The sequence below is a fragment of the Geotrypetes seraphini genome, chromosome 1, assembly GCF_902459505.1.
Source record: "Geotrypetes seraphini chromosome 1, aGeoSer1.1, whole genome shotgun sequence".
NCBI lineage: Eukaryota > Metazoa > Chordata > Amphibia > Gymnophiona > Dermophiidae > Geotrypetes > Geotrypetes seraphini.
The window spans coordinates 68,618,741-68,635,225 of record NC_047084.1 but is presented as its reverse complement, the minus strand read 5'-3'; the positions used below and the strand labels follow the sequence as shown (position 1 = coordinate 68,635,225).

The following is a 16,485-nucleotide window of genomic DNA, read 5'->3' as shown; positions in this document are numbered from 1 at the left end:
GTCGCCTGGCATGGCTCCGTACCATCGATATGGATCCCAACCTACAGGACAGACTCGCCAACGTACCATGCGCTGGAGCTGACCTGTTCGATGAGTCTATCGAGACTGTTACCAAGAAGCTGTCGGATCATGAAAAATCCTTTCAATCCATCCTGCGGCCCAAACCCAAACCTCAACAGTCTCGACCTTCCAGGCCACCCCTGATTTACCAGCGGCGTTACATGCCCAGACAAACGCCTGCTGCGAGACAGCCTGCGAAGAGACAACCTCCCCAGAAGTCTCAGCAAAAACCTCAGCCACCGGCCGTACCTAAGGCCCCCCAGCCCTTTTGACGCCCCCCCCGGGAGCATAACCTCGGCCTCTCCCATAGGGGGCCGCCTCCATCTTTTTTACCATCGATGGGAGGCCATAACTACGGACCTATGGGTCCTCACCATCATAAGAGAAGGATACTCTCTTCAATTCCACCGGGTCCCCCCGGACCATCCTCCAAGAGAGTATCCTTCAAGCTCGACGCAGACCGCCCTTCTTCTTCAGGAAGTCCAAACCTTACTCCAGCTTCGGGCTGTCGAGCCGGTTCCTTCAGACCAATTGAACCGAGGGTTTTACTCCCGGTACTTCCTTGTCCCGAAGAAAACGGGCGACCTGCGACCCATTTTAGACCTTCGGGCCCTCAACAAGTTCCTGGTCAAAGAGAAGTTTCGCATGTTGACTTTGGCTTCTCTATACCCCCTCCTCGAGCAGAACGACTGGTTATGCTCCCTGGATCTCAAGGAGGCCTACACTCACATCCCCATTCACCCGGCCTCCCGAAAGTTCCTCAGATTTCGGGTGGGAAATCTGCACCTACAGTATCGAGTGCTACCATTCGGCCTATCTTCATCCCCCAGAGTCTTCACAAAGTGCCTGGTGGTAGTAGCCGCAGCACTCAGGGACAGGGGTCTACAGGTATTCCCATACCTCGACGACTGGCTCATCAAGGCCCCGTCAGCCCCAGAGGTCACTTCGGCGGCCTTGACTACAACCTACTTCCTCCAGAATTTGGGCTTCGAGATCAACTTCTCCAAGTCTCATCTACAACCCACCCAGTCCCTCCCCTTCATCGGAGCGGTCCTGGACACCACCCGACTCCGAGCATTCCTACCTCGGCAACGCATGGAATCTCTTCTTCATCTCTGCCAGTCGGTGTCTACTCGCCAAACCCTACCGGCGAGACAACTGATGGTGCTCCTGGGCCATATGGCCTCCACAGTACATGTGACACCCTTTGCCAGACTCCACCTCAGGATCCCCCAGTGGACCCTGGCGTCACAGTGGAATCAGACTTCCGATCCACTATCCAAACGCATCTTAGTCACACCTGCTCTTCGGCAGTCTCTACTTTGGTGGATGACCTCTTCGAATCTATCCAGAGGTTTGCTGATGCACTCTCCCCCCCATCAGAAAGTTCTCACGACCGATTCGTCGAATTACGCATGGGGGGCCCACCTGGAGGGTCTCCGCACCCAAGGATTCTGGACCAATGCGGAGAGACTACACCAAATCAATCTACTGGAACTCAGAGCCATCTTCAATGCGCTCCAAGCTTTCCAACACCTACTCCACGACATGGTAATCCTCATTCGCACAGACAATCAGGCCGCCATGTATTATATCAACAAGCAAGGAGGCACGGGCTCGGCCCTCCTTTGCCAGGAAGCTCTACGAGTCTGGGACTGGGCGGTGCGCCACAACACCCTACTCAGAGCAGTATACATCCAGGGGGAGAACAACGTCTTAGCAGACAAACTAAGCCGTCTGCTACAACCGCACGAATGGACTCTCCATTCCAGCCCCCTTCACCAAATCTTCACGCAATGGGGGACGCCTCAGATAGACCTCTTTGCGGCTCCCCACAACGCCAAACTGCCTCAGTTTTGCTCCAGGATCTACACTCCTCATCGCCTCGAGGCAGATGCTTTTCTACTGAACTGGGGGAAACGATTTCTATATGCGTTCCCACCATTCCCGCTGATCCAGAAGACTCTGGTCAAGCTGAAACTCGAACGGGCCACCATGATTCTAATAGCTCCTCGGTGGCCCAGACAACCTTGGTTCTCCCTCCTACTTCAACTCAGCAGCAGGGAACCAGTACCACTTCCAGTGTTTCCTTCACTACTTACTCAACATCAAGGATCACTACTTCATCCCAACCTGCAGTCTCTCCACCTGACAGCTTGGTTCCTCTCAACGTAACCCCTCACCAATTCTCACAAGAAGTGAGGGAGGTCTTGGAAGCTTCCAGGAAGCCCGCCACTCGGCAATGCTACTCCCAGAAATGGACCAGATTCTCCTCATGGTGTGTTTCCAAGTCAAAGGAACCCCAGCGAGCTTCCTTAGCCTCCGTGCTGGACTATCTCCTACACCTATCTCAATCTGGGCTCAAGTCCACATCCATACGAGTACACCTGAGCGCTATCGCGGCGTTCCACCAACCCCTACAAGGGAAACCCCTCTCGGCCCATCCGGTGGTCGCCAGATTTATGAAAGGACTCTTCCACGTTAACCCGCCTCTCAAACCACCTCCAGTAGTTTGGGACCTCAATGTAGTCCTTTCCCATCTCATGAAGCCCCCGTTCGAACCACTCAACAGGGCCCCTCTGAAGTATCTCACCTGGAAAGTGCTTTTCCTTGTAGCCCTTACGTCCGCTCGCAGAGTCAGCGGGCTACAGGCATTGATGGCGGACCCACCATTCACAGTATTCCACCATGACAAGGTGGTCCTCCGCACTCACCCGAAATTCCTGCCTAAGGTGGTCTCCGAATTTCATCTCTACCAATCCATTGTACTTCCAGTATTCTTCCCTAAGCCTCATTCTCACCACGGAGAATCGGCCCTTCACACTCTAGACTGTAAACGTGCCTTGGCTTTCTACCTGGATCGCACCAAGCCGCATAGAACCACTCCTCAACTTTTTGTCTCCTTTGACCCTAACAAGTTGGGAAGACCCGTATCGAAGCGCACCATCTCCAATTGGATGGCGGCTTGTATCTCTTTCTGCTATGCCCAGGCTGGATTATCACTCCCTTGTAAGGTCACAGCCCATAAGGTCAGAGCAATGGCAGCCTCAGTAGCATTCCTCAGATCAACACCAATCGAGGAAATTTGCAAGGCTGCCACCTGGTCCTCGGTTCACACATTCACCTCACATTATTGTCTGGACACCCTCTCCAGACGGGATGGACAGTTTGGCCAAACAGTATTGAAAAATTTATTCTCTTAAGTCGCCAACTCCCCCTCCATCCCACTGAGGTTAGCTTGGAGGTCACCCACTAGTGAGAATACCTGCCTGCTTGTCCTGGGATAAAGCAATGTTACTTACCGTAACAGTTGTTATCCAGGGACAGCAGGCAGCTATTCTCACGTCCCACCCACCTCCCCTGGGTTGGCTTCTCAGGCTAGCTACCTGAACTGAGGAGACACGCCCGGATCTCCGGGTAGGAAGGCACCGGCGCATGCGCGGTGCGGGCATCTAGAAACTTTAAGTTTCTACAAGCAACACGTGCTTGTGAGACGTCCGTACCGGGGCTCTGTCTGATGACATCACCCACTAGTGAGAATAGCTGCCTGCTGTCCCTGGATAACAACTGTTACGGTAAGTAACATTGCTTTACGGTAAGTAACTGTGCTATCACTCCTCATGCACCATCTCACCCTCCCCTCCTGCGTGGAGCACCTTTTCTTTCCCTCCCCTTGTCCTTCAAGTTCAGCAGTACCTTTCCCTTCCCTTTCTGCAAGGTCCAGCAGCACCTCTTCTTCCTCCCCCTTCCCTCTCCCCATATCCAGCAGTACCCCTTCTCCTTCCCTTCCCCCCTTCCCCATGTCTAGCAGTACCTCACCTCCCTTCCTTTTCTTTCCTCCCCTGTCCAGCAGCACCTTCCCTCTCTCCATGTCTAGCAGTACCTCTTCTCTTTCCCTCTTTTACCTCCTCCCCCTTCCCCATGTCCAGTAGCACCTCTCATCCTTCCCTGTCCAGCAGTACCTCTCTTCTCCCTTGCGGCAGCTCACTTTGTGCTTTTAACTTCCCCACAGCTGCCGCTAACATTAGCTTAGCTGGTGATTCTATCAGGCAGCCATGGGGTCTTTGCTAGGCCGTTCTGCCTCAGAACCATGGCTAAACTAACTCTAGCAGTAGCTCTATGGGGAACTTAAAAGCAGACAGTGAACTGCTGGTCCAGGGAGGGGAGGAGGTGGAGGAAAGAAGAGCGAAGGCGGGAGATAACATGACAGCAGAAGGAATTTGGGAGACATACAGCATCGGCGCTGTGTACTCCCTGACAATGGTACTGGTGCCCCTTGGGGTACACGTACTGTGTATTGAGAACCTCTGTTCTATTCTTTCGCCTTCAAGCTCAAAATCTTCATCATTTTCCTTGTTCACGATCTTCGTCTTGTTTATGCTCAGTTCTAATTCCAGATTATGACCTTTGGCCTGGCATGTCTTCTTTGCTGCTGGTGATGAGCGTTGTATCATCTGTATTGTGCAGGTTGTTTATATTTCAACCACCAACTTTAATATATACCCTTCAGAAATTGGGGGTATTGGCTTTTTTCAATCACTGCCAACTTTTAATTTGTGTGCCCCCTCAGCTTTGGTACATGCAAAAACAGTTACTCTGTCCTTTGTGTCCTTAAAACCAGATGATGCTCGTTCATCAGCTGTTGTCAGTGTTTTTCTAGGAACATAGCACCTGTAGAGAGCTGTTTCATCGGCATTGTAATTTGTACAGGACCAAGTTTCCATTAGATATCCTCTTAGCAAATTCATCAATGTAACTTTCAGCTGCTTCGTAATCAGCAGAATCTTTTGCACTATAGATTCTGAGATATTTTAACACCATAGCACAGCTTAAATTTCTGCTGCCAACCTTATAATTATTCACACTCACTGTCAATGTTCAGTTCTTGATGGTATTTTTTGGCTTGTTTTATTACCATCAAACCAGTCAATGGCATGTGTTAAAGCCTCCTTTGCTGAACCCACTCAATCAGCACATGATCTAAATCTTTGTTTTTTGGACTGTGGAATGTTTTTTCTGGTTTTCATTAATTTGTGTTCATCACTCTCCAATAACTTATCTTTGTTTCTTTAAGTCATATATGATGGTTGTTCCCATACCATATTTTTCAGTCTGACATTGTACAGACACATCCTGATCAAGCTTCTTGAATACCTCAACTTTCTGTGCTGTTGACAGAGAAAATCGCTTCCGTTTCTGCTTCTAACAAGTTTCAATTTTATTAGGATTTTATATACCGCCTAGCAAGGTTATCTAAGCGGTTTTACAATCAGGTACTCAAGCATTTTCCCTCTCTGTCCTGGTGGGCTCACAATCTATCTAACGTACCTGGGATTATGGAGGATTAAGTGACTTGCCCAGGGTCACAAGGAGCAGCATGGGATGTGAACCAACAACCTCAGGGTGCTGAAGCTGTAGCTTCAACCACCACGCCACACACTCCTCCACACAGTCCTAACTGCCACTGTGAGTGGCATCTGCATCTCTCTTTGCCACTTTCCAACCCTATAACTTTTTCTGCTTCTCACTGCCACCCTGAGTCGAATCTGCAGCCGTTCTTTGTCACTTTCCAGCCCTCTGACTTGAATTGCAGAAAGATCAGTAGAAAAGCATGCATCTGCATTGGTTTCAGCATGTGTCATGTCGGGGGAAATTGAATACTTCTGGTTCATGTCAAATTTCGGTTTTCAGAATTTTGGAAAAAAGATCTTGTACCTGTATAAAAGTGTAATGAACAGAATAATAGAATAACTTTGTTTGATTTAATGATATGACAGGCATGTTAGAGTGATATGTTTATTTTAAAATGCTTTTTGCAAAAAAGTGGTATATCAATTGAATGAAACAGTATTACATATAATAGACACTTTTGGTGTACTCTAGGTTTAATCTCTTGCAGTTAATAATTGGAACTTTTATGAGCAAACACTCCCATTGTCTATAGCATATTTGAATGTTGAAATGTTTGTTGACATACATAGTTTTTAAACTGTTTTTATGCTTGCTTATTTTTGTAGGGGTGATGATGTCCCAGTACAAGCTTTCTCAGAATTCCATGCATGGTAGTCCTGCATCTTCCAATTACCAACAAACCACTATATCACATAGCCCTTCCAGGTAATAGACTCCAACCTTTCTTGGATATTATGAAATGTTTTGATGCATGCTTTATCTTGAGAATAAGAATGGCTCCAAATTAACAGTGCAACAAAAGAAAATCTGAACTGTAAATAATGAATAAATTAAAGTCCTCATGTAAGGAAATTGAGAAAAGACCTCAGTGACCTATACCAATAAAGCAAAAATCATCATTGGTCAGAAAAACTCAATTTCTAATCAAAGCTCTTCAAAACAATGATAAATAATACAAACTCTTTGAAAAATACACAGCAATTAAGTAAACCCAGGATAAACCCATTGAATTATAGTGTCTCGTAAATAAAAAAAAATTATAAATAAAATAAAGTACTTGGCTTAAATCAGAGAGTAATGTGCAAGAAGAGTCTTTAAGTTACAGTGGCTAGAAGAATTTTATGGGGTTCTGCAACATCGGACCCCAGCATCAGGACTTAAATCTTCTCCAGTGTGAAGTTCCAGACCTCAGCATCAGACTTCTTCCTCACATCTGCTTCCTTCTTTTAAAAGGAAGCATGCTTCTCCACTGACTTGTTCACCATCATCCTTGGAGCGGTACCGGAAGCGTCGCAGGGCTCGTAGGCATTTTTTCCTGGAGGAGTTTTTCTGATTCCAGGTCTGACTCAGGTTATGATTTTTCCCTTTCAGAACCTGAGTCTGTTGTTCTATCTTTTACCAGTCAGCGAGCATCGCCTGAAGATTTGGCCTTTGCCTCGTACATCAATCAGCTCAGCAAAGACTTGTCTATTCCACCGGAGCCTGATGTCTCATCAGCTTCACAGTTTACCAATATTCTCAATTTTACTGAGTCTCACAGAGAATTTTTTCAGTTGCCACTTCATAACATGCTTAAGCAAACCTTCTTCAGAATTGGGAGACACCTTTATCGGCCAGGGCTGCTCCAGCTAAGTTGGACTGCATGTACACAGTCATTTCAACTCCAGGGTTTGACGACGAACAGCTTCCACATCATTCTCTATTGTGGAATCAACTTTAAAGAAATATTTTTGTACCAAGGTTCATACCACTTTGCCGTGAGAGTCGAACTATGGACAAGTTCAGGCGTCAACTGTACTAGAAGTCTATGCTGTTGAATAGAATCCTTAATTATTCTTTTTACATGTCTCTTCATCTGCAGCAGCAGGTACGCTGGCTTTCCGATTTTCAACAGATGGTTTTCTACCATGCCGGTATATTCTGTACTGTTCCAATTTTTCATATATTGGACATCACCAGCATGGCTGGAAACATTTCATTCAGCTGGTCCAGGATTCCATCAAGTGTTACGCCTGCATGATAGTCTTTGTTCTGTTCCTTGCATTCAATTTTTTGTGCACACTAGTGCACAAAAACAAGGATTACCCTTATCAGTTATATCCTCGCTTCTTTCTGATCTGGGTTCTGTTTTTCTTTTTCAAACAGGATCATCCAGTTGTTTTCTATCAATAATACCTTCCTCCATAATGTCATTGTTATATAGTACTTTCAGAGGACGTTTACTTTTTTCTCATGGTTGTCTTCCCTACAACCATTCCTTCAGGATCCTTCTAGTCAGACCCTTTTCCTCCATCTCCTTTCTTTATTATTCATGGTCCCGGAGGTTTGGGAATGGTTATGCCGGAGGAGAAGGCCATTATATCCTTTTTAGGATTTTTTTTTAATGTGGTCCATTCCTTTTTCTTCCCACCTTTGCACACATGCATAGGATGTGCTTTGGTACTCTCTGCTTAGACCCTTCTTTTAATCTAAATTAATTTAATTACCTTGGCAATGGTTTTTTTTCTTTTCTCTAATTCCATGTCAAGAACACTTGGACCAGATAAATTTTTTCACTTTTCTCTTATGCTGGTTTTCAATTTTCTCTAGCAGAAGCTACTGTTTTTCTCCTGAATTGGAAACATAAGTTTCTTTACACATTCCTTCCAATTCTTTCATTCTCCACATATTGGTCATACTCAAACAAGAACTGACCACCATTATCTTTTAGTTCCTTTGTCACTTGAGCTCCTATAGTTCTTTTTCTGCTCTAGATCAGGGTTTAGCATCCTCCAACCCTGCAGATTTTTCTACCATTTCTGTTTTCCAGATTTCATCTCCTTCATCTGTTTTCATTGCACTTACTATCTTGGTGCCTCTTGGGATGTCTAAAACAATTGCTACTCTGTCATCTTGCAGACTCTTTTTGCCTGCATCCAGAAAACTTTCTGGACAGCTACTATCAGCAGCAGTGGACCTGTTTTTTTAGCTGTGGTCTACTCTTCAGCCTCATTCAGATGTTTTCTCCTTTATATTTTCAGTGTTGGAATACCCTCTGTACTTATCCAACTCAGCTCTTAACCACCTTCTGCATTGTTTGTAGCGTAGCGAAACACAGACCGTGTTGGAGCCGTGAACTGACCTTTTCAGATAAGTGGTCTACTGTTAAACAACTTTTGTAGAGCCATAACATTTGCCACTCCAGTAGAAGCAAGTATCCTTGCTCCATCCAATATGTTATGATTAAAATCCAAGCACCTTTCCAGCGACATTGTACCGCTGCTGTGGCGCCTTGCTGAAGAGCTTATGAGCACATTTAAATATTTAAAAGCCTTTAAATGTTATATAAAGAAGCTTGCCCAGTATTGATGAGAGGAGTTTTTTTGTGTTTTGTTCTATTTTGTATCCATCTTTGGGATTAACTTAATATTCCATTTTTCTGCTTTCTTTTCAAAATCTACGTTTCCATGTCTTCCCTTCCCTTCTATCTCTCTTCTTCCGTCCCTATTTCCATGGTCTGACATCTCTTTCTTTCCTTTCCCTCCCTCCCTCCCTCCCTCCCTCCCTCCCTCCCTCCCTCCTGCCTTCCTTTCCCCTGGTCTGGCATCTGTCTCCTTCCCTTCCTCAACTTTTTATTTCTTTCACCCTTTCTTTCTTTCTCTCTCCATGCCCGCTTTCTTTCTATATGTCTGTCTTTCTCTCTCTCCGTGCCCCTTTTCTTTCTTTTTTTCTTTCTCCATGCCCGCCCTTTCTTTCTGGTTTTTTCTCTCCATGCCCCTTTCTGTCTGTGTCCCGTCTCCTTTCTTTCTTTCTGTCTCCCTGTCCCCCCCCTTCTTTCTTTATTTCTCCCTGCTCTCCCCCAAACCACTACCATTGGGGAACAGGCCAGCGCCGAGGTCTTAGCTCTCCCTGCTTGTCTTCCCCAGCATGGGACCGACCAATTCTCGCCACCCGAAGTCAATTCTAACGTCGGAGAGGAAGTTCTGGGCCAGCCAGGCAGCGATTGGCTGGCCCAGAACTTCCTCCACGACGTTAGAATTGACATCGGGTGGCGAGAATTGGTTGGCTCCGAGCTGGGGAAGATAAGCAGAGAGAGCTAAGACCTCGGCGCTGGCCTGTTCCCCGATTGCGGTGGCTTGAGGGAGGGCAGTGAGAAGGGAAGGGAAGCAGATTGGGGACCCCTGCTTTAGGCGAGCTGCAGTCGCGGTCTCTATGCGATTGTCCTCTCCACAATCGGAAAACTTGTGAAGTGGAGAGGACAGATCGCGGGCCACAAAATAGTCCCTGGGGTGGGCCGCATGCGGCCTGTGGGCCGCGTGTTTGAGACCGCTGCTCTAATCCAACTTCATCAGATCACCCAGCTTCAGTCAATTTTAACCAGGCGCATGGTGGTTCTTCTAGGTCACTTGGCTTCCACAGTCCATGTGACTCCCCTTGCGAGGCTTCATCTCCGGACGCCTCAATGGTCTCTGGCTTCACAGTGGTTTTAAGCGCTCCACCCACTCTTACAACACATTATCCTAAAACAAGCAGGCAGCATGTTCTCACATGTCTATATCCTCTCTTGGGATGTGACGTCATCCAAGGAGCCCCGATGTGGACAGCTGCAAAAGCAATTTTGCTTGAAGAACTGAAAGTTCGTAACTGACCGTACCGCGCATGCACAAGTGCCTTCCCGCCTGATGCAGGGCATGTGTCTCCTCAATTTATTTTTTCTTTTAGTATTGTCCTTTCAGTTTAAAAAACACAAACTCCCTCCCCCCCCTAACGATGAGTTTTCTTTCCCTCATGGGCTTCTTGTCAGCAGGACCTATTTACAGCGCCTCAGCCTTAGATTAAATTTTGGCTTCAGCGGCTCCCTCGTCGATGTCCTGTTCTTTTGGGGAATCTTCACCTGTCTTCAAGAACAACGGAGGACTATGTTGCAAGTCATTATGGCATTGAGTACATTTGTGCCGACTTTAATAATAATAATAATTTTATTCTTATATACCGCCATGCCCATCGAGTTCTAGGCGGTTCACAATAATTACATTAGGACCCGCATTGACATGCCGATTTACAAACAATGTTTTGGGTTTACAGGCAATGTATTGGGTATACAAACAATGTATTGGATTTAGAACACCTTCTGCCGAACATGGCTGAAGAAGAGGGAGTGGGAAGTAGAGAAGGAGGAAAGCGGTCAATAAAGGGGGGGGGGAAGGGCCGAACGGGCCGATTTACCATGATTTATTGGATTTACAACAACTTTAGCCGAACTTGGCTGATGAAGAAGGAGGAGGGTAAGTGAGCTGGAAGACAGCGATCAATGAAGGGGGAAAGGGGCGGGCGTGCGACCACCTTGCGTTTCGCCTAATTTCATGGCAGTGTCTGCCATTAGTATCGACCGGACCAACAATGTCGATGGTACCGATGGTTTTGATGGTACTGAGGGTACGGAAGAATATTCATTCTAAAATCAATGGTCTCATTGCTCCTGACCATAACGGAGACACCAGTATGACTAGCATCCAGGTCACAAATATCAGGGTAGGCATTCCAAAAGCAGTTTCTTGCTCTCTTCCCATATTCCAATGGTATGATGTTGTACCGAGAGTACCAAGGGTCGACAGCTACATAGTACTGCTTACACCGCAGGTACCTTCAACAATCCTGAGTTCCTACTTAATACCTATAAAGAAAAGAAAATAAATATATTTTATCTTTGAGTTTCCTTGAGTTTCCAGGTACTAGTTTCAATTGTCATTGCTCCTCTTCTTCTTTTGTTCCTGGTGCAACATTTCTACACTGTTTTTTTCACTTTGTTTTTATGTTGATGAATAATTCCATATGGACTTTTATTTTATTTTTTTTTTACTTCATTAGACTGTTAAAGACCTTCTTTAAAAAAAAAAATAAATCAAAATGAATGTGCTCTGTCTCCATGCTTCTTAGACAATAAGTTCATGTAAACCGTTCTGAACTCCCCTGGGAGAATGGTATAGAAAAATTGAAAATAAATAAAATAAATAATTTCTGATTTGTAAGGAAATTTATCATTGATGTACTCCCAGTAATGTTGATATCCTTTTCCTGATCCTTACCTGGCAGATGTTGGATTGTCTCTGCTGCTAAGATCTACACTGGGCAATCTACAATGTCTGTGGAGACTATAGGTTGCACTTTTCCAACTATTTACTCATACATGGATCGATATACATGGGTCGATTATGGAGTTGGTGGTAACTTCCAGTGTGTTTTTTTCTATGCCTACGACAAGCTCGATGCTCTTTTTCAGTTAGAGTTTAGAAGCTTGTTTAACAAGCTCACTCTCATGTGAACTCCTTCGGTACAGGTCCAGCCTCAGCATCGCTCCATACCAAGTACAGATAGGCTTTGACGAGGCTGATCATCATCGAGCCACGTTTTTTGACATCAGAACGCCACTGCTCCACCAGTGTTTCTAGGCATAGTTAAAAGGTAAAGTGAAAGAGGCTATTAGAGTCAAAAAAACATCCTTTAAAGAATGGAAAAAGGATCCGCATGAAAAAAATAAGAAGAAACACAAGCACTGGCAAGTTAGATGCAAAGCACTGATAAAGACAGCTAAGAGAGAATATGAAGAGAACCTTGCAAAAGAGGCAAAAACTCATAGCAAATTTTTTAGGTACATCAGAAGCAGAAAACCTGTGAGGGAATCTGTGGGACCGTTGAATGACCAAGGAGCGAAAGGGGTGCTCAGGGAGGATAAGGCCATAGCGGAAAGACTGAATGAATTCTTTGCTTCAGCCTTACGGAAGAAGATGTAAGAGATCTACCTGAACTGGAAATGGTTTTCAAGGGTGATGATGCGGAGGAACTGAAAGAAATCTTGATGAATATGGAAGATGTACTGAGCCAAATCAACAAGTTAAAAAGTGATAAATTGCTGGGACCGGATGGTATACATCCTAGGGTACTAAAAGAACTCAAACATGAAATTGCTGACCTGCTGTTAGTGATCTGTAACCTGTTGTTAAAATCATCTGTAGTAACTGAATATTGGAGGGTGGCCAATGTTATGCTGATTTTTTTAAAAGGGCTCCAGGGGAGATCCGGGAAATTACAGACCGGTAAGCCTCACTCCAGTGTCAGGCAAAATGGTAGAAACGATTATGAAAAATAAAATTGTGGAACATGTAGACAAACATGATTTATTGAGACGGAGTCAGCATGTGTTCAGCCGAGGGAAATCTTGCTCATAAATTTGCTTGACTTCTTTGAAGGTGTGAATAAACATGTGGATAAAGGTCAGCCAGTTCATATAGTGTATCCAGATTTGCTTTTGATAAAGTTCCTCACGAGAGGCTCCTGAGAAAATTAAAGTATCATGGGATAGGTGGCAAAGTTTAGTTGTGGATTAGGAATTGGTTATCGGATAGAAAACAGAGGGTAGGATTAAATAGTCATTTTTCTCAATGGAGGAGAATAACAGTGGAGTGCCACAGGGGTCTGTACTGGGACCGGTACTATTTAACTTATTTATAAATGATCTGGAAATTGGAACGCTGAGCGAGGTGATTAAATTTTCAGATGACACTAAACTGTTCAAAAGTTGTTAAAACGCATGTGGATTGTGAAAAATTGCAGGCGGACCTTAGAAAATTGGGAGACTGGGCGTCCAAGTGGCAGATGAAATTTAATGTGGACACATGCAAAGTGATGCACATTGGGAAGAATAACCTGAATCAAAGTTACTGGATGCAAGGGGGTTAGCACTCAATAAAAGGATCAGGGTATCATTGTAGACAATACGATGAAACCTTCTGTTCAATGTGCGGTGGCAGACAAAAAATCAAACAGGTGACGGGACAAAAGCGTGTGAGACAATTGAGCGCCGACAATATGGAGCAGACAATTGCGCGCAGGACATCAGCGCGCTGAACTTAAACTTAATTTTAAAGTGCTCCAAGTGGGGGTGTGGGGGAGAACCCCCCCCCACTTAAGTTAGTACTTTTGCCGCTGCCGTTGGGGGTATGTGTGTGTGTGGGGGGAACCCCCCCTCATTACAGAGGAAATTGACGCTTTTCCCTAAAAAAAGGGAAAAACGCCTCTTCCCTCTATAATGGGGGGGGGGGTTTCCCCCCAATACCCCCACCCAACGTCATTACAAACAGTACTAACTTAACTGCGGGGGTTCCCTCCCCAAACCCCCAACTTGGAGCACTTTAAAATTAAGTTTAAGTCTGGTGTGCTGATGTCCTGCGCGCGATTGTCTGCTCCGTATTGTCGGCGCTCGATTGTCCTGCGCGTTTTTGACTATGAACCAGCAAACAGGATGCTGAGAATTATTAAAAAAGGATGGTTAACAAGACTAAGAATGTCATAATGCCCCTGTATCGCTCCATGATGCGACCTCATTTGGAGTATTGCGTTCAGTTCTGGTCTCCTTATCTCAAGAAAGATATAGTGGTGCTAGAAAAGGTTCAAAGAAGAGTGACCAAGATGGTAAAGGGGATGGAACACTTCTCGTATGAGGAAAGACTAAAATGGTTAGGGCTTTTCAGCTTGGAAAAGAGACGGCTGATGGGATATATGATTGAAGTCTACAAAGTTCTGATTGGGGTAGAAGTGGATCGATTTTTCACTCCGTCAAAAATTACAAAGACTAGGGGACATTTGATGAAGTTACAGGGAAATACTCTTAAAAACAATTGGAGGAAATTTTTTTTTCACTCAGAGAATAGTTAAGCTCTGGAATGCGTTGCCAGAGGATGTGGTAAGAGCAGATAGCGTAGCTGGTTTTAAGAAAGGTTTGGACAAGTTCCTGGAGGAAAAGTTAAATGAAACCAAGACAGAACTTCTCTGGATCCACAAAGATCTATCCGTATGCCCCCGACCGTCCTTTTCTGGGCCACTAACACCCTTACACCCAAAGACAACATCCACAGCCTAGGAGTAACTCTTGACTCTAATTTATCAATGACAGATCACATATCCAAACTAGTATCCTCCTTCTACTACCTCCACCAGCCAAAAACCATACGTGCATACTTCTCGGAACCCGAATTTGCCCAACTACTGTACGCTTTTGTACTATCCCGCGTATACTATTGTAACACTCTACTAGTGGGCCTGCCTACCAAAACTCTCCCGCCTTCAAAGGGTGCAAAACGCTGCAAACCGCCTTTTGAAAAACCTAGGCATCAGCAACCATGTTACCCCTGCATTAGCTTCCATGCACTGGCTTCCCATTCAAAAACGCTGCACCTTCAATGCCCTGGTCCTCGCTTTCAAAACTTTCCATAAAACGATTCCATACTACATGAAAACTAAACTACAAATCTACTTCCCAAAGCGACCACTGAGGTCCCAAGGAGAAAACGACTGACTATACCTCCTGGCTGCTCCCTCAAAATTGAAACAGCCCGCAAATGCTTCTATTCACACAATCCCCCCCATCTGTCAGATCCTTCCTCTTTACTAACCCAGCGCCTTAAAGTCATTCACCTAGAAATGCCACTCAGTCAACACACCTACGCCATCTAATCTCACCAGATGCTACTTAGTGCATATGTTTTATTGTCGTGTTTATATTGTAAATTATTGTCATATCTATTTTGTAAATTATGTCATCTCTGTTCTGTCTGGATTATTATGGATATACTTTGTAGCCTGTTCTGGGCTCCTTTGGGAGGAAGGGCTAAAAAATTGAATGAATGAATAAATAAATAAATAAATAATAGTCCATAGTCTGTTATTGAGAAAGACATAGGGGAAGCCACTGCTTGCCCTGTATTGGTAGCATGGAATATTGCTACACCTTGGGTTTTGGCCAGGTACTAGTGACCTGGATTGGCCACTGTGAGAACGGGCTACTGGGCTTGATGGACCATTGGTCTGACCCAGTAAGGCAAAGCCTCTCATCAGTGTACAGCCTGTCAGATGAACTCTCTGCTTCTTCAACCAATGTTTTCAGACATTATATAGCAGAGCCTCCCATCAGTGTACAGCCTGTCGGAGAAACTCTCTGCTTCCTCAGCATCATGCTTGTACTGCCAACTAGAGAATGACACATGGAAAAAAATTTGTCCCCATCCTGTCTCCGTGAGCTCGGTCCCCACAAACCATCTGATCCCATCCACACAAGCCTCGGATAGTTTTATGCTGAACTTATTTTCTTAAAGTATAAAAAGAAACAATATTCTGTACAATTGTCATTGTATAAATCAAAGTTCTTACTGTTGAACTAGAGAAAGAGATGTTCAGTTTACAGGGCTTTGTTGTCAAATAGTATGGTTATTCTGGTGGAGCAGTTTAGGCGGGTCCATCAGTGGAGGCTGAATCTAGGTATTTTATGATAATCCCTTCCTGAGGAAGCACAAGGCGAAACTCGAGTAGAAAGGAGGATATGAGTCTTGGTTCCTCACACTTGAAATTTTCTCATATGACCAAAGCATCTCCATCTCTCACTTCAAATCCTGTGATATCATCCACAATCATGGCCTTAAGTGATATGGATTCTTTATTAGAGATTAAATGGATAACCTCATCGATGACACTGCTGTGGAACAATTCTAAAATAAAGATTCAGAATAATCCGATCTCTTGGAAACTATGCAAAGACAATGATATTTGGACTCTTAATCAACTTAATGATGGTAAACAATGGTTCACATTTGCTGCTATTTGTAGAAAATACGACTTGCTGCCTTCGCTATTCTTCAAGTGGTTACAGTTGACTCATGCCATCAAAAAGGATCTCCTTTCCAATACCACATGTGTTGGCTATCCCACACTTCTTACATGTTGTGACAAAATCACCTTCAAACATCAGGAAGCCTCTCACTGGTATAAAACTATCCAGACCCATAAATATTTGCCAGCCCAATCTCTGAAAGATTCTTGGCATAACGATATGAATATGGTTCTTGATGACTCTCAATGGAACTCTATGTGGCCTACTTGTAGGAAGGCTTTACAGTCTGCATCTATGATACAATCTTCTTTTTTTGTTCTACATAGGGCATATTGGACTCCCTCATCGTCTTGCCAAGCTTGGACCTCCTCATA

The 16,485-nt window shown here is 44.8% G+C and overlaps 1 protein-coding gene across 1 annotated transcript in view; it reads left to right on the top strand.

Moving 5' to 3' along the window:
• Positions 1 to 16,485, top strand: part of NIPBL (NIPBL cohesin loading factor) — a 1,354,860-nt gene that overhangs the window by 193,003 nt on the left and 1,145,372 nt on the right. Inside the window, 1 exon segment of the mRNA XM_033932779.1 lies at positions 6,078 to 6,177. Within this exon segment, the coding sequence (XP_033788670.1) occupies positions 6,078 to 6,177 (100 nt within the window).